Source organism: Eleutherodactylus coqui, chromosome 12 (genome assembly GCF_035609145.1).
Source record: "Eleutherodactylus coqui strain aEleCoq1 chromosome 12, aEleCoq1.hap1, whole genome shotgun sequence".
NCBI lineage: Eukaryota > Metazoa > Chordata > Amphibia > Anura > Eleutherodactylidae > Eleutherodactylus > Eleutherodactylus coqui.
The window spans coordinates 98,463,942-98,488,903 of NC_089848.1; the positions used below are offsets into that span (position 1 = coordinate 98,463,942).

Consider the following 24,962-nt stretch of genomic DNA (forward strand, 5'->3'; position numbering starts at 1 on the left):
TCCTCCCCTGTCAGACTTTTGGCTCTTTCAGCCAGCATCCGGAGTTCAGCAGTGGACCACGGCTTGCTCGGCAATGTACCCAGACCTGATCAGCTTTGGAGGTTTTCTTTCCTCCAGCCACACCCCAGCAGGTGTTAACTGCTTGAAGTCTTTCCCTACCAAATATTTATCTAAGGAGACTGCCCACAAGACCCCTAGTGGCTATTCACTTAATTGCATTCCTACACTACCTTGTGCTTTGTTCCTGTGCTCAGTCTTGCCATAGTGTATGACTTGTGACATGAAACTGTCTTCCACAACTTCGCCTTTGTAGGAAAGTTTGTCTGTTCCTCTCCCATTTTGAAGCCTCCTACACAGCTATTTCTGTTTCGGTTAATGACTGTGTTTCAACATACTTATGAAAATGCTGATCATTATCACCTGTTTGGTATAACAGGGTAATAATACACCTGACTATAATCCTACAAAATCCCTGACTTTATGCAAGTGTAACTAGAAGAACTGATGCTGTTGTGAAGGTAAAGGGCGTCACACCAAATATTGATGCGGTTTACATTTCTCTTTTGTTCAGTCACTTTGCATTTTTTATTGACTAAAAAAAACTATTTACACTTCTATTTCTGAAAGCATTCTTACTTTGCAGCCTTTTTTCCACACCTGCCTAAAACTTTTGCACAGTACTGCATGATGCCCTGAGATCGGGTCAGTAAATCCGGCGGTCAGGTCTGGACACATGTCTGTATTAGGCAGAATGCACACAGGCGGGTCGGATTCCACATGCGGGAGCCCGCAGCGGATCTCGACCCTGTGCCTGGCTATGGACCCCTGTGTAACTCTCCGGATCTGTATTGCGGATGTGCGGCCTGTGCGCCGGCGCACATGCGCATTATAAATAGTGCCCTGTCGCCGCTAGGCCTGTAGCCACTGAATCATCACTGAAGCCTGTGATTGGCTGATCAGAACATGCCATACTTTGGACAGTACATATGTTTGTTCTATAGGCTTGTTGTCAATCCATGCAGCATCATCCATAAACTTTAGGGCACAAATTTGGCTTTGTGTGGGTGCTTATGTGGCATGCAGGGGGATGAAGGAATAGACTTCTCCCAAGTTAATTATTTGGGGGATTTTCATGTGTAATTGTTCAAACATGTTTATTAAATGTGTACTGGCGTGCTCAGGAGTAGTGCTGCAAGTGGGTCTCTGCCCTGATATGATGACAACGCCAGAGATTGGAATAACTGGGCATCAGACTGAGTTGACGGGGAGGGTATAAAAAGAGTGTGGTGGCACAAATTAATGTTAGCAGAAGCAAGTATGGTTCTGGAAGGCACGAGAAGTTGGGTGCACTGTGCAAGAAGTCTGTGGAGGAAACAACTGCCTTGGAGTTCCCTGGTAATGTAGAGCAGGTGTCTCTAACCAGTGCGACATGCCCAGAGTGCACCAAGTGTATCTATCCGTCCACTGGTTGAATAATTGGGTAGGAGCCCATTCAGAAGGGTGTATAGAAGTTGTGCCTCCGATTCTCAGCCGCAACTTGCATGTGTCCATGTGCTGTCCAAGCGGTGGGCGCAGAGGACATTACATGTCCTGCTCTTGTCCATGATACTGACCAGATTAAGAGCTGCTCAAAGTGTGGGTGTTTGACAGGTTGAGAGTCTAGTGGAGTGATGACTGTGTTTTCCATGAGCGGAGCTGCACAGATAACTGGGACTGTGGGCCCGATATTCATCCTGAGTTTTGTCTCCCTATCTCACCACCAACTTTACCTGCATCTGTGTTTTGCTCTGGCCTATGTACTGTTGGATTGTGTAGTGTTGGCGTTTCCAAGTAAAGCAACATTGCCGACCGTTCCCGGCTTTCTTTTCAACTATACTCTGTGTGTGGACTATCATTCCATCATCCAGCTTCACCACAGAGGAAGGAACGGTGGCGTCACGTGACATTGAACTGTAAGTTCTGAACCCCAGCTCAGTTCATGGTTCCCCTTCAAGTCTCCCCCCTAAACAGTGGCCTGGATGGGTCCCATTCATCCCTTACGGGGGAGGAGATGGTTGAGCTACCGTGACATCTCTACCCCCGCCATCTCCTCGGCCATGGGCCCGCTCCTCGTCTACTGCACCATACTTAAATATATCGAAGTCTAACCTATACCTGATTCCTGTGGGGCCTAAGGACATGGAAGTGGTCTGGAAAGGTTGTTAGTGCGAGACGGTCTCTGTCCTGGTAAAGTGACCATGTGAAAGGTTGAAATAACTAGACACTGGACTAGGGAAAATGAACATTCCAACAGCAAATGGGCATATGGCAGAACCCATGCCCGAATGAAAACCGCTCCAATGGAAGGAGTTGGTGAAGAAGGTATAAAAAGTGTGTGGTGGCGCAAATGAAGATTTGCAGAAGCAAGAGCAGTTTCATAAGGCACAAGACGTAGCATGCACTGTTTAAGAACTCTGATCGTGGACAGAGCAGCAGACCAACAGGAGAATCCCTCATCTGAATGGACCCTAATGATGTGTTTGACCAAGTGGAAGACCACACCACACCTAAATATACCGCAATCTAACCTATACCTGACTCTTCTAAGGCCAAGGAAGTGTCATTTTAATCCGGTACTTGACGGACTGAGTAAAAAAATGCTGTTTTAACCGCTACTGCTATCCTTTGTTCTGTGGTGCTGGAAGAATAATAGACACTTTTTTCGTATTTTATACAAAAACGTTAATGCTTTGCATGAGAATAGGTTTACTTGAACAGATACTCCAGTCTGAAGATGGAATAATGGAGCGGTGCCCTGAATGTAATATCAGCCTCCTTTTTGATGATGGAACTGTGCACAACCAAGGCCATTCTAATATGCATTTCTATGCAAAGCACTGTTTGGAGATTCAAGCAGGTTTCGAGCTCCGGCCTTAAAATACCTTCCTTTTCTGAATATGTTGTACTTAATTCAGATGCAGATACTAAAGTCATTTTCCACAAATGCAAAATACAGGATCAGCCCTTTAATTTCTGCAATTTAGCTGTCAATATTGTCAGCGGGATGGTGTCACCATACACAACGGGGTGCGGAATAAAGTGACACATTTATATAAACACAGCCTGCAGGGCGACCGCAGATGGGATGTAAATTATTAAAGAGCTCCGCACCTCGGGCCTATATTAAGGTATATCGCAGTTGGTTCCTGTTGATGTTCATGGAAATCATGCAGTAATTTATAGGAAGGTTTTCACTTTTTGGGGTCCAAATAAACTGCTATTAAATTAGGTAAATTTTGGAAATCTTTTCCAAATTTTACCATTACATTATATCTGGGTGGAAGGCTTAATGTTATTTTCCGGGATGCACTGAGGGATTAACTGTTACATTACCGTAAAAAAGGTCTAAGTAATATTTTTAAGAAAGATGTTAATATCTTCTTTTTTTTCCCGTTCATTTCATTAAAAATGTTTACATTTATTTTATTTTACTCGTTTATGTAGAGCTTACATACAAGGGGGCGCCCAAAAGATCCAGGACTCCTCTTCTGGTGGGCGGGTGTTACTAGTATCGGCTTCTGATGCTCAGTGAAGGTCTGCGGAACCCTTCTATAGCGTTACGCCAGCCAACGTTGTTGGGGAAGGTTGTGTTTGGTTAGTTTTTCCCCCATTTTTGATGGCCGGTTGATACGAACAACGTGCAGCTGGAAAATTTTGTTTCCTTTTGCACTGCTCAAAGCATTCGTAAAAAAAAAAGAAAAGTTGCACAGAGTGGGATCAAGTGGGTACAGACGGTGAGGCGAGGGTATCGTGCCGTTTTTCACACTATATGGGCAGGTACATTGTCATGGCGGAAGAAGCGGTCACCTGTGTGCCCACACAGCGCTGAGTGTTCAGCGATTTTTGATGAAAAATGGCATGACGCCCTTGCCTCGACCACCGTATTCATCCGATCTTGCTCCGTGCAACTTTTTTTTTGGAGTGCTGTGGAAAGGAAACAAAATCTCACAGCTGTAAGTTGTTCGTATGAATCAGCCATCACAAAATAGGTGAAAAACTGAATAATCAATGGAGCTGAAGACAACCTTCCCCAACATCGGCTGGTGTACCACCTTAGCTACAGAAGCCCATACTATTAGCACCCCGCCCACCAGTAGAAGATTCCTGTTTCTTTGGGCTACCCCCCTCGGATTCCGCAGAGCTGTACACAGATTGTTACCACTTACGTTGGGCCCTGTAACCATGAGGGCTCACAATCTAAATGTGAAGCAGGGTGATGGTATGCAATGGCATGGTGGGAACAGACGGAAAAAGAAAGGCTGAGATGATGTCCCTCTACAGGAGAGCTCGATATACTTGGAGGTTGTATCGAACATCACACAGATTAATTACATGTAGCATTCCGTTACATCATCTTTACTTTCCTTCTTGAATTTGGCAGCAACAAGACATCTGATGGTAACTCAGGCTTTCTTTAGATACACGTATGTGACTCACTTCTTGTAATTTGACCTCTACCGTCCCCTAAAGCCAACGGCCTTACACCCAGGATGACACAATGTCAATATTACCAGGGCCTCATATTCTACACTATTTTCTCTCTCAACAACTGGGGTCTTGCTGCACCATTACATCACTAATTAACAACTTCTATGCTCACTCCATAGATTATGCTACTGACTACAATGGGTTAAACAACATAACGTTAGAATAACGCTGGTCTCGTAACCCTATGAAATGGTCTACCTTTCCCTGTTCGATCCACCACTCAGCCCGATTTGACAGAAGGTCTCCTTAAATAGTGCAGTCCCATGCCTCCTGTTATAAATCCTATTACAGGACTAAACTCAGTCCCTAATATTGTGCACACTGAACGTTGGGGGCTCCTCCTACATGTTCGTTTGTGGGAGGTACGATGTCGACTGACTCCAGCTTTCTTGAGTCAAGAAGCATGACCCTCGACCACTTTCCTTGGTCTGCATCCCAATCTGACTAGGGCCATAGCACAGTTGTTGTGATCCTTAGGCTCTGAGCAGCAATAGCCACTGGTCACTCATTCTCTTCCTAGCCACAATTGTAGCTCTTCCTGGGTCGCAGGCCAGAGCACCAGATGCCGGTCCTACTGTCCTGAACTCACTCTGCCCCCAGTCTCTTAGTATAGTGCTTGCCATCCTCTATAGGTGCTCTCCTTAAGGAGTGATGATACCCCTCCCGACACACCTCACAGGCCTTTTACTAGCCAAGCCAGAAATCTACTGCACACTGATAAGGAGCAAAAGCCTGAAACAGCTGTCTGTGTATGGATTCTGGCTTGGTTTTCAATTCCCAATCATTGTTCTAAAGACCTGTATAAAGGGTCAAGCATTGATTTGCAGGAATGCTGCAATCCAATAGGTGACGCTGCAGAGGTATTATTCCATCTTCCTTATTTGCATATATTTCCCAGAAGAGCATGGGTGGCCTTATAAGTCTCCTCACTCACCTTCTAAGTGTCTTATCTTACACCTTTATGGTGCTCTCCTAATGGAGAGATGATACCGCTCTCAACCCGTCCCATCCTCCAGGCTCTCTGCACAACCTAACCTTGGAGCACGACTTGGCAACGGCCTCCACCACTTTCAGATGGCTTCTCTGTCTCTACTGTATTGAATCACCCCTCTAGCGCAGCTCTCTCCTCTTATACAGGACATCCAAGTTGCACTGATTCACTTCAGGCCTGTTCTAAGGGGACAGGGCTTCTTATCAATGCTGATAAGCGCTGTGAGTTTTTTTGGCGCTACTGCTGTGCACCTGTGGGTAAGAGGGGAGAGGGGCGCCGCTTTCCATTCTTACAAATACACCTTCATAGGAAGATGCTGTCCTTGCTCTGATTTTAACCCTAGACTCTAGACAACAGTACTAACCAATCAGGCAGTGATAGATTAGTCGATTTTGTAAAAACATTTTATTAGTTTTTCACAGTTTTTTCTGATGGCGCTTTTGAAAAACAAAAACAAAAAGCACCTAATAATATAAAAGACAAAATAGTATAATAAAATCGATGGCACGGTAATTCCAGGGCAATGAATGTACATTGAATTAGACCTTTTCTTCCTGAAGCTTTGTGAATTAGAATCTGATTAGATTGCAGTAATTTCCGGACAATATTCCAGGAGTTTTCTATGTTTTCTGTTGATGTTTCTTTCAGCACAATCAATGACTTGATAACGGCTAATTGCTGCTCTCTTCAGAATATCATGGGGCGTTCATATTTAACTGAGAAATAGCAGTTTCTGCTTCATTGAATAATGCATTCCCAGCGGCCCTAAGACTGAACCAGTGTGTCTTCTAGGAGATATGCCAATCTCCTCCAAGCCATAACTATTTATCCTTCCTGGTAATTATGGGAACAAACAGAAGACTCTGCAGAACTCCCCTGAGTGACAGGCATCTTTCAGCTGATAAAGCGAGTTTTGTTAGTCTTAATTAAATGAGAATCCCAATAAAGAATTGAGCTTATTATGTATTTTTTATTATTTTTTTTTACACATAACGACTTTTTTTTTTACTGTTTTTATTATTACATTAAGGATTCTAGTTAAAATGAAAGTTTCTTATATATTTTGCTGAATATTACACTTTTATTACATTTTACCGATAAACATTATTATATTATAGTTCAGATCAATGAAACCTTTTCTGTCATTTGCTATTCGGGGCTTTAAAATGACACATAATGCATAGTCAATACTATAGAAGGCTTTGACTTTGCAATAAAATATAAAAGGCTGACTTAGGAGAAATAGTAATTTTCGAAAATTTTCAGAAAGTGAAAATAATAAGGGAAAAAAAGAGAAATCAAATGGATTGAGTCATGTGGGCCATTCAATAATTATAGAAATATCGGGAACTTGGGCTCCAAATCTATCATTTCTGGTAATTACTCACCTGGACGGGCACAGTTTGGGGGCATGGTGAAAAAGCTAGATAGCAGACACTCCTTGGAAGGTTACATTGGGTTGTCTGGTCTAGAAAAACAATTTTGAAATGGGTGGTTTCACCCCTATGCCCGGGGAGCAGCAAAGGGGAATCCCTGCGGCCGAATGGCTCCGTCTCAGAATGGAACCGAGCAGTGCTGAAAAGACCCCATTGACTATAATGAGGTCCATTCTGTTTCCGCTCAACTGCCCAACTTTTAGATACAAGAAAAGTACTGCATGCAGCACTTTTTCTTCCGGTATTTTGAGCCAGATCTCCGACGGAATCTCCAACCGGAGGCTCCAACACATATGGGAAACCAGCCTTATAGGCAACTCTGAGTTAAAGGGGTTGTACCAGAATCATAAGTTATCCCCTATCCACAGGATAAGAGATCACTTGCTAATCGGTGTGAGTCTCACCACTGAGACCCCCACAAACTTGAGAACAGGGGTCCCGAGTCCCCCTCTGCCTGTCACTGCAGTGTCGTATAAAGAGAGCTCTGGATATTGTTGGGCTTCACAGAACTTTTTGTCCTCTGCCTCCCCTAACCTAAAGTACTGTGCACCATCTGAACAACTTATCAACAGGTTTATAGCAGTTTTCTGGACTAAAAAGGCACAAATGTTGGTGCACATCACACATACACTAAAATTTGTGCACTTTAACTTTTCTCACCATTTTTCAAAAGTGGTGTAAAAGGTAGGTGTGGCTTAGCAAGAAGGGAGGGGCCTCCGGTGACCTGGTAAGTTTACTGTAATTTGCACCGGAAATTGGTAAAAAAATATAGTGGGAATCTATGGCAGCTTAAAACGTATTGTGATACACGAGCAGTCAGAGATCCTACTCCAGGACACTTCTAAGTTTTTTGCTTTTCATGGTAATTTTTGTATTTTAGTAAATGCCCACGTTCACAATTGTGATCTCTGAGTATCTGTTTCCATTTCAGCTCTTATTGAACTGGAGAACAATTACAAAGTGAAAGGTGCGGTAGAGAAGAGACAGATGCCGTACTCCGAGTTTGATTACATTCAGGTGGACGACTACAGTGAGTGTAAACTGAAATACCTGAAATACCAGATATTTTTAGTATTATTCTCTTTTTATATATGGACAACTTATTTTGCACTGTTTTACAACAAATTAATACCCCAAACAGGGTTTCCTGGGGAGAAGAATGGTGAATATGTTTTGTTTTGTTGTTCTTTAACGTGGCCACTTGTTTAAAAACATTTTTGTTAGTCGGACAACCTCTTTAAAGGTGTCATAGCCACACATGGTGGGGTGGGAACACCAATGATCACAAGGTGGCCATGTGATGGTCCGAAGGAAACGTCTGAGTTATGCTCTTTCTATAACTCCCATAGAGGTTAATTGAAGTTATGCAAACAACTCCGCACATCTAGCTCTCGAGTTGTGTAATTCCCATGGACATGAGTAGCAAAAGAACAGAGAGTGCAATGCGCCCCCGGAAAATATAGTTTCCTTGGCACTTCCATGGTTTATTGGAGTGGATATCCGTTTCCTCTGTTGCAAATGCAGCAAAAAATGAAAGAGGGGCTATACAAATGCTAACGCGTTTCGGCATGTAGTATGCCTTTCTCAAGCATAATATCTGCCAAAACGTGTTGCAGTATTTGTCCAGTTCCTCTTTTCATAATAAAGAGACACTTGCTATATCCACTCCAATAAACCATGGAAGCGCCAAGGAAACTATATTTTTGGGGGGTGCATTGCACTCTCTGTACTTTTGTTATTTCCCCTCCCCACCCACACAGGAGTGTATCTGGGGAAGTTTCAAGGCATGCTCTCCGGACCCATCGGATCTCTGCGGGATTACTCTTAAGGCATACCTGGAATACAAATGCCAGCGGGAGATCTCAGTTATCTGGGATTTTCCCCTGGCACCAGTTGAGTCCATTCTTTACTACGTTTTACTGTATATCATTTCACCCGATTTCCTATCCAGGCGCTGCCCATATTGTATGGACATGAGTAGGACACTCAGCTGTTTCCTTCTTCCTAACTACGCCAGTCACCAAATTCAGAGTTGCTAAGGGAAGTAGGGCCCAGCTCAACATAGCTGAAGGACCCACCACACCCATTACACTTTTATGACATATTCTGTGGATATGGCATAAAAGTCTGATATGGAAGAACCTCTTTGACCCCTTAGCACCCCAAGATGTATGGAGCAGGATTGGGAGCCAAGCTCACTCCATATATGGTCAATGTAAGTTGTCTTTGACTGTAGACACACTGCCGCTACAGCCACAACCAGCATTCACGCTGATTGTGGCTGTTAAATTCTGACAACAGCATATATAACCCGATTGGTATTCAGGTCGTAAAGTGCCATTTGGTAGTCACTGCAGCCAGGGGACCTCTAAAGATCCCCAGGTCTGCCATGTATCTCTGCCTATTAAGATAGGCCTGTGGCCTGTCTTAATGCAATGGCAGCAGAAATATCATATATCAAAAAGATCATATGTAAAAACAAAATTAAAAATAAGGGAGAAACTGTTTATTTTATTATTGTAAAAAAATAAAAGCTATAAAAAAAACTTAATCCCCCGTTCCTGTATTTCTAATAAAAATAAATAAATAAAAATATATTTGGTATTGCCGTGTCTGTAAAAATCTAATTTAATCTATCAAAGTAGTGCATTAATTATCCTGGTTACATGGTGACCGTTGTCAGAAAAAAAATACACAACGCCAGAATTGCACATTTTTGGTACCCCTGCTTCCAAGAAAAAATGTCATATGTAGCCCAAAAAAGTAGAAGCAGAAACGACAGCATATCCTGCCACAAACGAACCCTCACATACCTACATCGACCGACAAATAAAAGTTATTTAAGGCTGCATTCAGACGATCGTATATCGGCTGGGTTTTCACGCCGGCTGATATACGGCGTCTCTCTCTGCAGGGGGGGATGCTGGAAGAGCTAGGAGCTTGTGCACTGAGCTCCTGCCCCCTCTCTGCATCCTCTCCACCCCCCCTGCCCACTCCTGGCTCTTCCATCCCCCCCCCCTGCAGATGAGGACACCGTATATCGGCTCGGCGTGAAAACCCAGCCGATATACGGTCGTCTGAATCCACCCTTATGCTGTAAAAGTAGGACAGCAAAAAAACAAAATAAATGTAGTATCTTTATACTGACCCAGAGAATTAAGTTAAGTCATTTTTGCCACAGTGCATGCTCGGTAAAAACAAGACCCCTCCAAAAGGCGGTGGGATTCCAGGATTTATTCCATTTCACCCCACTTAGAAAGTTTTTCAGTACACCATATGTTATAGTAAACAATACCACTGAAAAATACACCTCAGACTGCAAAAAAATAAAAGGCTTATGATTTATTTATTTTTTTTTTTTTAAACTGGGGAGGAAAAAACAAAAATGGAAAAAAGAAAATAGGAGAATTAATAGCTGATTCACTTCAGTAGGATCCAGGCTGCTGTACCACTTCTGACCACTACACAACGCATAGAGCTATCTGCTTCTAGCAATTAATTAGCTCTGCACACTTAAACACCAGCCTAGTGATTAGCAGGGGGCCTAAGTTGGCGGTCAGCTCCTGATGACCTATACTGAGGATAGAAGTGGCAATCTTTGAAGTAGGCGAATCCCTTTAAGACAAAGACATTGACTAGTTATTTCTTCTGTGTTTAAGTAAACCTTAAAATAGTTTGCCAAGAGAATCACACAAGATCTGAATAATGCCATTAGGTTCGGAGCTTCTTACGGCTGCTCCATCCTCCCCTCAGTAAGACAACAGACTTCTGTCGCTATAACGGTAACCGCTCAAGGGCATTGCCTCTAATTTAAGGAACATTGTCTCCGATGTTAACAGACACGAGAACAAATTTGCTATCAGTACGGTGTTAATAGTCAACTTGATACATGACGTCTGTATTGTTAATCTTAACGAACAAGATGGAACAATAGATCAAACGACAATTCAATTTACCAATGCTTGACGGGGCTGATTCACCTAATGATTCCGCGTTTAATTCGACCTTAAATAACCCGCCTGAATCTTAATAGCAGCTGTTTTCCAGGGAGCGTTCACAAGGAGCCTCACAATGCTGTTATTTTCTTCCTTTAGAACTGCCAATGCAGATTATCAAACCGGCAACCTTCATAAATACAGCGCATTACCCGCTCCTGCTGGTTGTGTAAGTATAACCTCAAAATTAATTATGTTTTGGGGGGATTATTTTAGAAATGAGCAATTTTTTGCTATCATTTTAGAGTTTGTGGCTACCGGCCATTGGGATGCTTTAGCAAATTGGTGCCACACTGGATGGCCCCTTTGTTGGAGCCCCCAACACTCTCATAGCTGAAACTTCACTGTATGGAAATGAACCCTTTCCAATCCACTGTCTGACCTGTGAAGACATTATGATTTAAGGCTGTACAGCTCCGATGTTGAAAGACGTCCCTCGGGGTTCTCTTACTGTATATTGCCAGCCTTTCTGCTGTCAGAGCCTATCCAACGTGTCACCTCATGCAGTACTGACTTTAGCCAGCAGATAGCGCTGTTGTATAACATCAGAAAAAAAGTAAGCCCCCTAGGAAAACTAGGATACAAATTGGACTGGAAAGGGTTAAACCCGTGACCCCGGAGTGCAGCAATAAACTAAAGTCAGCAGTTTCAGTGTGAATCCATATTAGAATTGGAAAATCCCGCCATCTGACTAATTTACAAAGCCTGGTCATAGGTTGGTAGACTAATCGGGGCCAACGGTATGGAGAGTATACTGAGAATGGTGGGAGCTAGGGAAAATTTCCAGCGAAAGGGGATCCTGTGGACGGAAACAACTCATCACTGAAAGGGGTCAGAGGAGGATGTAAAGAATTGTTTTGATAAACAGGGGCTGCACAGTTAATAGTAGCCGAATACAATGCTGGTGCTCCAACTAATGTGTCAAAACACACAACTTGCCACTACTTAGCATGGATAGGCTATAGTATAATAGCAGACAACTAGTTCCAACGCCATTGCTGGCAAGATTGCAGAGGGCAAAAGAATGCAAAAATTGGTTCACTGGCAAACGTCACCTGGTCAGATGAATCCAGCTTGCTGTTGTACAATGCTGGTTGAAGGCTCAGAATTTAGCACAAGCAGCATGTATTGATGAGCCGTTCCTGTCAGGCAGATGGATTAAGGCATCATGCACACAGGCGGATTTGACTTGCAGTACCCGCGTGGGAGATACACAAATCAAGCCGCCCATAGGAAGACATGGGTGCTTGCAGAGCAGCTAAAAGCATGCGAATGTGATTCCCCCCCCCCCCCCCAGTGTGCGGATGGCACGCGGGGGAAGAAATCCTGCATGCTCTATTTTCCTGCGTATCCCGCAGGGGTGGCTTCCATTTGAGTCAATGGAAGCCATCCGGTCCGTGGCACACCCGCAGCTGTCACTGCGGACATTCCGCAGGAAACCAGGTGATTTAAAAAAAAAGGCACTGCGCATCTGCCGTGCCGAAGAGAGAAGGTCCAGCGGCCATGGAGGACACCCGTGCTGGATCCAGAGAGGTAAGAACCAGTCTTTTAATGCCCATGTCTGCGGGCACAGGCTGATTCTGTTCGGGGAATTCAGCAGTTGTCTCCGTGCGTGCCCGTGTGCATGAGGTCTAATGGTGTGGGGAATGTTTTCTTGCAAATAAGGAAGATGGAACAATACCTTTGCAGCGCCACCTATTGAATGCTTTCTTGGCACACCCCTGGGTCTCTTATACCTCTGGATGGACACCACAATGAATTACTGTGGCTAAAGGAGGCCCACTGTTCTACTAAATGGGGGGCTCTAATAAAACAATCATTCAGAGTAAATTTCAGATTAGCAAATTATAGCACATACTTCTATTACTTTCTATGAATCGGTCGCAAGCAGGAGTCAGATGACAGCATCTAAAGGACTAAATAGACAGGATTAACCCTTTCCAATCCAGTTTGTATCCTGGTTTTCCCAGGGGGCTTACTCTTTTTCTGCTGTTATATAATGGGGCTATATGCTGGCTAAAGCCAGTACTGCATGAGGTGACACATTGGATAGGCTCCGACAGCAGAGAGGCTGGCAATATACAGTAAGAGAACCCTGACGGACGTCTTCCAACATCAAAGCTGTACAGCCTTAAATCATAATGTCTTCAGACGTCAGACAGTGGATTGGAAAGGGTTAAAGTTATCTACGATCCTGCCAGTTGTAGGAGAATCTTGGATGTCAATTACAGTCTTCTGGGCCCATGCCATCACTGCAACGTAACAGTATTGTGCCGTCTCGGAATGATTCCTTTTATGCCCCAACCTATTAGGCCACCTGCATACGAGTAGGTCTGATTCCACATGCGGAATCCGGCCCTGGCAGCAGCAGCTCCTGCGCATGCTTGCCTTTCTTTTTCTTCATCCGTACTGCGGATGGTCCGCATGGTTCGCTGTCAGACATGCGCAGTGCAGATTTTTTTTTAACTCCTGTTTTTCCCGCGTCATTGCCTAGAGATGATGCAAAATCCACGACCTTCCCGCAATGTCAATTGCAGAATTGCCACGGATCGGACAGCTTCCATTGACTTCAATGGAAGCCATCCATGCGGAATCTGTGCAAAAATTGAACATGCTGTGATTTTTCCTCCGCAAGAAGACAATTGGTTCCCGCGCATGTGCAGGAGGAATTACTACTCCATTGCATGCTATGGAAGATATTTGCTGCGAAATCCGGAGGCGGACACCCGCTCTGGATTCTGCAATACAAATCCTCCTGTGCGCAGCCGGCCTCAGGCCTCGGTCAGACGACCATTTTTTGCCGCGATTTGCGGATCGCATGATGGATGTGCATCAGCAAATCGCGTGACCGGGCCGACGATTCGCCGAAAAATCTGCAGCTAGCAGCGTTTTCGGTGAAGCGGGCCCGATCAAAGGAGCGCTGTCCAACCCATTGAAATTCAATGGAGCCGGCAATACAGCCGACTCCATTGAAAGCAATAAGCTGCCGCCGAGCGCGCCAAGAATTTTCGGGAAGGGCTTAAAAATATAAGCCCTTCCCTGAAAAACATCCAAAAATGTGTAAAAATTCAATAGCTGAGAGCTGCCCCTGATTGGTCCCTGCGCTCAGCCAATCAGAGGCAGCACTCACTCACCCATTCATGAATGGGTGAGTGAGAGCTGTCTCTGATTGGTGAGGGCTGTGACCAATCAGAGGCAGCCCATTCAGCAGACGGGGATTTTAAATCCCCATCTGCTGAATACTACACAGAGCAGTTCAGGAGAACTGCCAGCCGGCTGCAGCTGAACTCCGGCTGCAGGGAAAAGGTGAGTATAATTTTTTTTTTTTTTACACATTTTTGGATGGTTTTCAGGCAAGGGCTTATATTTTTAAGCCCTTCCCGAAAATTCATCCTGCGCTCGCCGGCAGCCCATTGCTTTCAATGGGCGAACATCATTCTTCTCTGCCACAGCTGTTACAGCTGTGGCAGAGGAGAATGATTTGTCTAGTATATGTTCTCAATGGGGTCGGCGCTGCTGCCACCGGCCCCATTGAGCGCATATATAGAACACAAGGAATCGCAGATCGCAGATAGGCGCGATTCCTCGTGTCCTATAATTTATCGGACATCCGCATAAAAAGCATCCATGTGACCGATCCCATTGCGAAGGAATGGTTCTATATATGCGCAGATCGCATGTGCATATGCTGAAATTGCAGTTCTTTGGTCATCCTGTCTCCAAAAAAAAACTTTAATAAAAAGTGACCAAAAAATTGTATGTACTCCAAAATGGTACCAATATACAAAAAGCAAGCCTTCACACAACTGTGTTGGCGGAAAAATAAAACAGTCATGCCAGTTAAAAGATGATGTCAAAATGTTTTTTCTGTAGATATTTTCTTCTTTTAAAAGTAGCACAGCAAAAAAAATATATATATATATATATATATATATGTGTGTGTGGTACCTTCATAATCTTACTGACACACATAATAAAGTTATCTTGTCATTTTTGCCGCAGTCTGTATATCTTAAAAACAAGACCCACCCAAAAATGTCAGAATTGCGGGGGGGTTTTCCATTTCACCCCACTTAGAAATTTTTGAAAGTTTTTCAGCACATAGTACCATTGAAAACATACAAACTTGTTCTGGAAAAAACAAGCACTCAGACAGCTACGGGGATGGATAATTAACCCCTTTAGTGGCACGCCTGAAAAATCTCTGGGGCATGCTGCACTGACCATGAAGTTAAACCCCAGAAGATTTCCGTGGACAGTTCTAGTGCTGAAATAATGGCCAGGACACACAATTATTGTGCCACTGTACATGTTTGCCACTTTGAATTACTTCAGGAAAATCTTTGGGCTTTCTGCTCTGACATGGTAATTATAGGGGGTTAAGAAAGTTATGATTTTTTGAAAATCAGGAGGAAAGAACAAAAATTTAAAAAAGTCGTGTCCTAAAGGGGTTAATCACCAAACTTTGACACAATTAGTCATTTTTTTTAGAAACCTGCAGAACAATGATTCGGGCCGGATAAATGTGATTGTAAGCGTCAACATCCCGGTGTCCTATTCTAATTATTCGCATTTTATTACATTTCCCCCTTATTCGCGCTACCGGATGGAATGTTCTATTAATACCATGGTGTATTTCATCTTTTACCTTGTGATCTTTCCTGAGCCGGTATTTTATAGCGAACACAACACATTTGACCTGCATGACCACCCAAAGGTAGAAGATTAAAAAATCGCTCTCGGGTATATCTCTGATGATTTAGACTTATTAAAAGTCAAGCAGAGGTGACAAAAGAACGGCTCAATGTAGAAGCTGCCAACTCTGCATAAGGAATAGCGATACAGTCGAATCTCGCCTGTCTGGGAATGTATTTATGGGAGGAAACCTAAAGTCTAAATTATATTTAGGGATTTACGTCCGACATAAATAAAAGAACACGATGAAAGCGCGCCCTGAGCGGGCCGTTGGGGTTGATAGAATTTCTCTGTCGTACATAAGAGTTCTCCCGGAATTTGGCATTTTATATTCTCTTCCATTCGGCTTTGTATTTTGACATTTGACATTCCCCCGAATTCAATGTAAAGTTACAAGCGCTCATGATGATTGGAATTTCTTCTCCGCTTTGACTTTCCATCAGGTGTTGCAAATTCAATGTTTCTGGCTGTAGACATTGCTTATGAATAAAGAAAAATGATCATTTAAGGTGGAATTGCTTGGGGAGAACCTGCATACATTGGGATAATAGGAAGTGTAAGAGTGCAAGTGGCGATTGTCATATGTGACCTAGGTTCATTATCTTCCACTGCACATTCGGGTTGATACTCGGGAGGAACAGGAATCTTCTGTTTTATTAATAAAGGAGATGTACAATACTTGGGCTCTACTTTGCGGTTGAATATTAACTGGAAATCCATGCGTGTTCCGTATTCTGTAGGACCATGGTGGCCACAGTGAAGCTTGGAGACACATGTGGCTCATGGGACTTGATTATGCAGCTTCTGCCCCCATACCAAACAAACGTTCTGAATTCAAAGAGACAGACCTACACTATCCTAGTAATTGGACACCCGAGTAAGAATCAGAAGTAGTATTTATTTCCATATGGTAATACTTAGTCGGGCTCCTTTGGCCCTAATGACATCAGATGTGGCATACTTTCTACTTTCTACTAACGTCTGATACACTTCAACTGGTATTTCCCTCCATTCATCCTGCAAACATCTGGCAGGTTCTCTCTAAGAATATGGATGCTGTCCCTATTTCCCAGCCCAAAGTTTCAGTTTATCCCAAAGATGTTCAGTAGGTTCAGGCTGGGACTCTGTGCAGCCAGTCCAATCGTGGAGCATCCATATCCTCAAACTAACATAAAACATTGTTGGATTTGTAATGAGGCGCGTTGTCTTGTTGGAAGTATGGCCGACCATTCCCAGAGTATTGTCACATTGTTAGCAGCATATTATTGTCTAGAATATCAAGGTACACCTCCATGTTCATGGTTCTTGTTACTACAACTAATGGACCGAGACCATACCACGTAAACATCCCCAGATCAAAATAGAACCTCCACCGTACTTACTTGTTGGCACTACACACTCGGACAGAAGTCGTTCCCCATCATCCTCCACACCCAGGTACGGCCACCTGACATGAAGATGGAGTAGCGTGACTCATCACTCCATAGAACGTTCTTCCCTTTCTAAACTGTCCAATGACAATGCTCCTTGCACGACTATAGATGTGCTGATGCATTGTGCTTGGTGATGGGTGGCTTGTGTGCAGCGGCATAATCCATATATCCTATATCATGAAGTCCTGTTATAAATAGAGATGAGCGAGCACGCTTGGATAAGGCAGTTACTCGAGCGAGCATCACTCTTCTCAAGTAACTGCATTCTCGCCCTAACAGGCTCGGGGAGCGACGAGGGTGAGTGCGGGGTAGCGAGGGGAGAGAGTGAGAGAGATCTCTCTTCCCCCTCCCCTCACTAACACCCGCCTCCCCCCCGAGCCTGCTCGGATGAGAATGCAGTTACTCGAGAAGAGCGATGCTCGCTCGAGTAACTACCTTATCCAAGCGTGCTCGCTCATCTCTAGTTATAAACTATGGCTTACACCTCCAAGAGTCTGTATCTTATGTATTTTATACATGGTTGTAATTTATTTCTTTAACCGCTTCCATCTGTCATGGAAATTATACAGTTTTGACATCATAGAATGTCATGTTGCCCGTACAATGATCTTGGCTCTGTGACTGTAACTGCAGCAGCCATGATCAGGGCATTGGAGACAACTCCAATCCCAGTCGTTAGCATCTTAGATGTTGTGTTCAATGCTAGCCACTGCATGTACGCTGTTAATAGAGGGAGATAGCTCCCTCTTTATGTCATTGGCCTTCTGCAATGCAATTGTGGACGGCCGATAGGTTTCCTCAAGGCCTGCGATGATGGGTAGTGTTAAAGAATAGAGAGAAAAGACTGCAATACAATGTACTGCAGTACATTAACTGAGCGATCAGAGGATTAACCCCTTGATTGGCGGGTTTCCTTCCACCCTGTCGTGCCCACCAGGGCAGGTTTTTTAAAATGGTCTAATCATTGAATTTTAACTAATTTTGCAGTTGCGTCGCAAGAGCCATAAGTTTTTAATTTTTCCATTGACATGGCCATATAAGGGCTTGTTTTTTGCGGGACAAGTTGTGATTTTTTTAAACAGGGGGGAGGAAAAAAAGAAATGGGGAAAAAAGAAAAAAAGGGGCCATGTCATTAAGGGGTTAAATAATGCATTAACTTCCTTCTCTGGGTCATTACGACACATGGATACCACATGTGTGATTGTATTTTTGATTTTTTTACAAAGCAAAGGGAGACAAGTGTTTTTATTATTTTTCTTTATAATTTTTTAACTTTTTAAAAAAAATTTTTTGTCCCTTTAGGGGACTTCCACAGGGACCCATCAGGACCCCTGATCACATTCCGGGGGTCCGATGGTGACAGCCCTTTACATGCTGCAGTGACAGCCCTTTACATGCTGCAGTCACATAGACTGCAGCATGTAAAGGGTTAACACAGCAGAGATTGGAGGTTTTCTGGATCTCTGCTGTAAGAGCAGGTACCTAGCTGTCCTCTCACAGCCAAGCACCAAGCTCTCCCTGCCACAGAGACCATCGGCTTGCTTCTGACAAGCCGATGGTCTCTATGGCAACCTGTAAACAAAGCAGGAGATTGCCGGCATACCGGCAATATCTTCTGCTGGTTTTTCAAAGCCCTTGCTTTGTTCTCTGTGGGACTGTGCAGGCAGAGCACACTGCCACAGCTTGTGGCATTGTGCTCTGCAGCTCCCATAGTGATACATAGCCCGGAAATCTTCCGGGCTATGTCGCTATGAGCAGTGGAGCTCGTCCCGGAAAATTTCCGGGCGTGCCACTCAAGGGGTTAAATGTTCAAATTCTCCACAGGGACATAGAAAAAAGTAAAAGAAAATCTAAAAAAAATCTAAAGAACTAAATGCCTTTCTCCATACCGTACCTACTCCCTTTCTTTTGTTAAAAAAAAAAGAGTTACAACATTTGTTATAGTCACAAATTTAACAACCTCGTACAAAAAAAATAACTTTTTTTTTTTTTAACCCGTAAGGTCCATTTCATATATGGCAGTTACCGCTGAAGTCGGTGTAGGGAGGGGAGCACAGTGCATATAGTCTCTTTGAAAAATATGTCCTTCTTGTTTTCCTGAATGGTATAGCCTCAGCTTTGCCCTTTCTGAAACCAGAAACACAGTCCCCATAGGACTGCAGCTTTCCTCACAAGTTGCTCTGAGGAATATCCTCTGTCTCTGGACTGCAGCATAGCTGCTTCACTCCTCGCTAAGACTCCGACATTGTGCTGCCCCCTCCTCTTAAAGGAGAAAGTACCATGAACAGAGAAACGTATTTAAACACCATCAACATTCTGCAGAAAATATCGCCTTACAAATACATGTTTTTCTTCATTGCTGTCATGTCAGAGATTAAACAACTCTCTGGTCCTGGTCAAATAAAGATGGTTTAACCAGTTCTCTGACTACCCGATGCCTCTTTACTCTCAATCACTCTAGGCTGCTCTAATTGGCTAGCGCTGTGTGTACCATGTGAGCAGCACTGGCCAGTCAGAGCAGCATGTACTGTAGTGTCTTAAACTAATGATGTATATTAATGCACATTGCCCAACCGGAAGGCGGAGAACTAGTGCGGCCATCTTTCTTTATCCAAGACCAGAGGCTCATTTTAAGTTGCACCATATATGGGCGTTTCATGCCTATCAGCACCTCTATCCGGTGACAGAACGCGGCTCGTGTGGTACCCTTGTTTTTGTTATTTTATTAGCTCCGTACTTTCAGAACAATCTAATTTTCCATTAGGTTTCCGCGCGCCCAGAAGTTGGGAGTTCATGTAGCTAATTTGCAATGGGCAATAAATCATCAGCCTTGATAGGACGGCAGCATTTGCTGCTGACTTTGCTGTTTGCATACTTTGCAGCGAATGCTTATTCCGATTTCATTAAGCCCTTGGCTGCTGTATAACAAGCATATACAATACCCAGTCATCTCAATACATTATAGTGCCGCCACCTGCTGAGCCTAATGCATATAATGAAGCGGTTTATGTAAAATATACATATAGAATACAGCGTTACTAACACTACCAATTACAGCGTAACAGATTACAAACTATAAATTATCATCTTCAGAGCGCACGTGCTGAGTCTGAGGCGTGGAAACCCCGCCATTAGCAAAATGGCTTATTTATGGGAAGAATAGCGGCATTCTTTATCAAGGCATTATGATCAGTGTGACACAAAAGCAACACATTCGTATCGCGTTCCCCCTTGATAATTACTTGCTGCTTAGTAATAGTACAAAGTGATATAATAGTGTAAAATGGAATGTACGGTTTTATAAATAATAGTCTCCATATCTTTGATGACTCTTTACGGGCCAATTCCACTATTACTTAGAAGTCAAGTGCAAATGATACTTCTAGCTGCTACTGATAAAGGGCTTGCATTGGCCTGCCAAAACCGAAAGGGTATTAAGGACTTATAACTCAACAGGAGCTGGAATGTGAAAAGTATTCTAAAGCAGATGAGAATGCCTAAATATGATTAATTAGTATACAATAAATGGCCACTTTATCAGAGACCCCATCTAGTAGGGCGTTGGCCTGCTTTGGCCTTCAGAATTGTAGCCACTTGTTGTGGCGTAGATTCCGCTAGGTGTTGAAATTGTCCTACCGGAATATTGGCTCAGATTGGAAGCTCCTTGCAGTTTTTGGATATTAGGTGGAGGTGCTGGCATGTTCTGATCAGCTGACAGGAAGGGGTCATCGATTCATGCTGCTTTTACCAAATTCTGACCTCCAATCAGCACGGGGCAACAGAAATGTGGACTTATCTGACCACGTGATGTTTTATGACTGCTCGGTGATACAATGTTTGCACTCTTTGGCCCACTGGAGTCTCGTCTTTCTGTTTCTTAGACACAACGGTGTTGGAACTGGTTGTCTATCGTTAAAGCCCATTTGTGCAAAGGAACAATGAGTTGTGTATTCAGACACAATAGTTGGAGCACCAGTGTTGTATTCGGCTACTCTTGACTGTGCAGCACCTGTTGGTCAGAATAATTCTTGATATCCTCTTTGAACTCCTTTCGGCGATAAGTTGTCTCCATTCACAGGTCCAATCTTGCTGGATGTTTTTCTCACACCGTTCTCTGTATATTCTCCACACCACTGCACAAGAAAACCCCACAAGGATGGCAGTGACATTCTATCCCCGGCTAGTCTAGCACCGATGACCGGACCGGATCACTGAAATCGCTGGATCTTCCCATCTAATGTGGATTCACACTGAAACTGATCCAAGAAAAACTTGTCACATGAGGTTATGCTGCAAATTGAATTGATTGTCACAATTGGATTTTTTACTTTTAAGGAGTGTGCTCCTTATAATGTGGAGTCTGGGGGTATTGTAGTGCCAGACCCCTTTGACCATTACCACAATCAAGTATTATTATATACCATAGACTGAATAGCACAGGTGTTCATAGTTCACTGGCTATGTAGCTTTGTCCGCATGTCATCACCTCTGGTAATGGTGGGGAAGGGGCCTCCGTCTCCCCCTACTCCAACCTTCAGTGGACATTGCATATTCTGCTGAGCCACCTGATTGTCAGTGGCCATTCTCCTGTCATCACTAGGTCTCTGGTCACTCATGGGCCTCTAGTTATCTGGGTCTTCTTCACCTGGGTCCTGCTCCTTGGGCCTCTCTCCTATGCTGACCCTTTCTCCTTGCCCTTCAGATCTGCTGGGACCTTGATCTTAGGGACCCTCTGCTCAGCACTAGCAGGGAAGCTAGCACACATCACCATCATGGGGATGTGGTGGCACATGTGGCTCATGCCATGCTGATCTTTCAAAATGATGCCAGTTGGGCACTTTATATGCAGGTCCCTCCTACAGACGTTGTTACTGGTGACATGCCAGTCACATCACCAGGGAGGTAGACCTTTCCTAGCATGGCTGTCAACCAAGAAGTGTTGGCCGTGTCATGCCCACATTAATTCAATGGGAAGACTTGTCTTATTGATTCCCGTGTCACCACAGTGGGTGGGGCTTTAGTTCGTGACTCCTCAAAACAACTGTAGATTTTCAAGTGCCAGAACGAGAGCAGGGATGCTCCTCAGCTCTATTACAAGCGCACAGGAAGATACTTTGCTGAAGAGTGGGGAGGAGAATAGAACACTACATCACTAGGTAGTAACGCTTTTTTCTAACCTAGACTACAAGCTTTGGGGGAATAACCCTTACATTAGACCACCAAGGGAGCAAATATAAACCCCATCACTACCTTATACCATCTGACAAAGTTTCCCATTTCTTCCTTTTTATTTTTTGTTGTCTTCTCTTGGGTGTGCCTCATAATGCATCTTATTAATGTTTGATTGTGGATACAACTCATTTCTAGCACATCCCCCATGCCACACTTTGCAGTTCTCAACTTTGATTCATTCAATGAACAAATATTTTAGTCTGTACTAAAAGCGCCTTGTTTTCTCTCCTAGTGATGGTAGTCCTGGAAGTCAGAGTGCGTCAGAAAAGTTTGAAATCAATTGGATAACAGCGTTGGTCAGCTCCTTCAGTGTTATTGTTGTAAAATTCGATGGGCGTGGAAGTGGCTACCAAGGCACAAAGCTTTTACATGAAGTGAGAAAAGAGCTGGGAAGTTTACAAGAAAAGGACCAGTTGACAGCTCTGGGGTACGTATACATGACATTCGTTCTGCATTTGCTTTATTGCAAAAATAATAACTCATTTAAGGATTAGCTGTCCTTCTATTAAAAAGGAGATGGACTCTAAGATCACTGAGAGATCAGATTACAGTTGCTGCCTATAGATGTCTATGGAAAGGCAAGGGAGAGCAGTTGCAGAGTGAGAGAGAATCAAAGACGCTACTGAAGGCTCTAGTAAGTGGTTTAGTTCATCCCAGTGCTGGATTCATATCTACAGATGTAGAAAAGTTTAACTTTACTGTCTTTACTTGCTGCAACAAGTTACTTCAACACAACAAAAGCCACTGAACTTTTGTTTGGTTCAAAGTAATTTGAACCTATCCAGAACTTCACCAATATCCCTAAAACTTGTATACAGCACTGTCTAAGAGTTATAAAAGCCATTGCCCTCCACTCAGTATTTAGCAATATTGCCTTGAAGTACTAGGGTCCTAGTTTTAAGGCTGAGCAAGGACAATATCTTCATGGATGTTTGAGTAGGTTTCTACAAATATTCATACTAACAGCATGCAGATGTTGTCCATGGTCAGAATTGAACGTAGGACCCCAGTGCTGCAAGACAACAGTGCTAACCACTGAGCCAACAGGCTTCTTCTTCCACCTCCTCCTCCCTCTGTAGAAGGAGAAGAAGAGAAGGAGGAGCAGAAGACAAAGAGTAACAGGAGCAAAAGAAGAAGGAAAGATTGAAGAAGAACTGCTGCCTCTTAGCGCTGGGGTCCTAGATACAAATCTGATAGAGGACAACATCTGCATGGAGTTTGTATGTTCTCCACGTGGTCGGGGCTAGAAGACTCCCCCAGGGCTTCCCTGAGAGTGGGCAGGGCTAGAGGGGGTTCTCATAGTGATTCCTCTCTAGCCAAAAGAAGAGGTGGGTGAGAGGGCGGATCCATATAGCTCCGCCCCCTCCCTTAGATAAATAGGAATTACTATGAGAATCCCTCCGGCCCCACTCTTGTGGAAGCCATCTAGCCTCGCCCCCTATATCTCCAAATATAGGGAGCGCTCTAGTAGATCCTCTGTAGCTCCATCCCTCTCTCTCTCCTCGCAATGGGGGATTCCTTCAGTCCCGCAGGCTGTTTCGCAATCTTCTCCCAGTGGGACTGGCGATAACAATGGGCAATTTGTTTTCTGCATCATAATGTGGTGCCATGCAGCAACACATCACAAATATGAATGAACCCATTCAAAAGAATGGGTTTCATATCTGTGTGAGATTTGTGTGTCTCCCAACGCACAAATCTCGCACAATTTTCTCCCCAGTGTAAAGGAGCCCTCATATGATAATTTTTTTTTTGCTCTTCTTGCAGATCAATATTAAAAGAACAATACGTAGATAAGACAAGAGTCGGTGTTTTTGGAAAGGTAATGTTTCATTAGCACATTTCAGCTATATTTTGTTTTTTTTATAACCTATCCTCAGTAGAACTAATTAATAGTTGATTGTCGGGTTTAACCACTCTGAACCTCCAGCAATTAGCTGCTCAATGGGCCGCAGTCAGTGTGCACAAGGCTAGAAGCAGACAGTTCTGTACACATGGCGGCGGCCGGGGTTGGCAATGCAGGTGCAGATCCCTTTGAATTCAAAACCAACTTGGGCCGCTGCCTAATGTATTAACACAAAAGTTGCAGCAGTGCTCTTAGGAGTCATCTATTGGGATTCCCTTGGTGATACCTGTTGCTGAAATAGATCCCTTAGGTGTTGGCTATTGGGAATACCTCAGGATTCCCCTCTCTCTGCTTTAAAGCAACCATTCAGGCTTGGAGAAAGAAATATGTCCGCACCAGTTTCTCTGCCTACCTGATGTACACTCTGTATTAGGATGTACCATTAGTCTAAGGATGCTTTCACACGGTCAAGAACTCGCGCGAGATTTGTGCGTTGCGAGACAAATCTAAACCCCATTCCTTTGAATAGAGTCATACACATGAGCATGTGTTCCCGTACTGCATCGCTGTAAGTCCTATATTCTCACGGTGAGCGATGTGCACGTGATTGCGATGCGAGGTATCTCATGGAAAACAATAGGAAACACTTACCGATCCTCCGACGCTACTTTACTGAAGTGAAAACACATACGGGCGAGTGTGATATTGGGCAGAGTTTCTTGATTCAATAGCGCGCTCGCCCGTGTGTAGGTAGCCTAAGACACTACATGCTGCTTTGATTAACTAGTGCTGCCTACATGAGCAGTG

General features: G+C 43.8%; 1 protein-coding gene across 1 annotated transcript in view; it reads left to right on the top strand.

Annotated features, from left to right (window-relative positions):
• Positions 1 to 24,962, top strand: part of DPP6 (dipeptidyl peptidase like 6) — a 676,815-nt gene that overhangs the window by 625,123 nt on the left and 26,730 nt on the right. The window contains exons 18-21 of the mRNA XM_066584876.1: positions 7,886 to 7,984; positions 11,049 to 11,118; positions 22,542 to 22,736; positions 24,077 to 24,131. Coding sequence (XP_066440973.1) covers positions 7,886 to 7,984; positions 11,049 to 11,118; positions 22,542 to 22,736; positions 24,077 to 24,131 — 419 coding nt within the window. The remainder of the gene's footprint in view (positions 1 to 7,885; positions 7,985 to 11,048; positions 11,119 to 22,541; positions 22,737 to 24,076; positions 24,132 to 24,962) is intronic.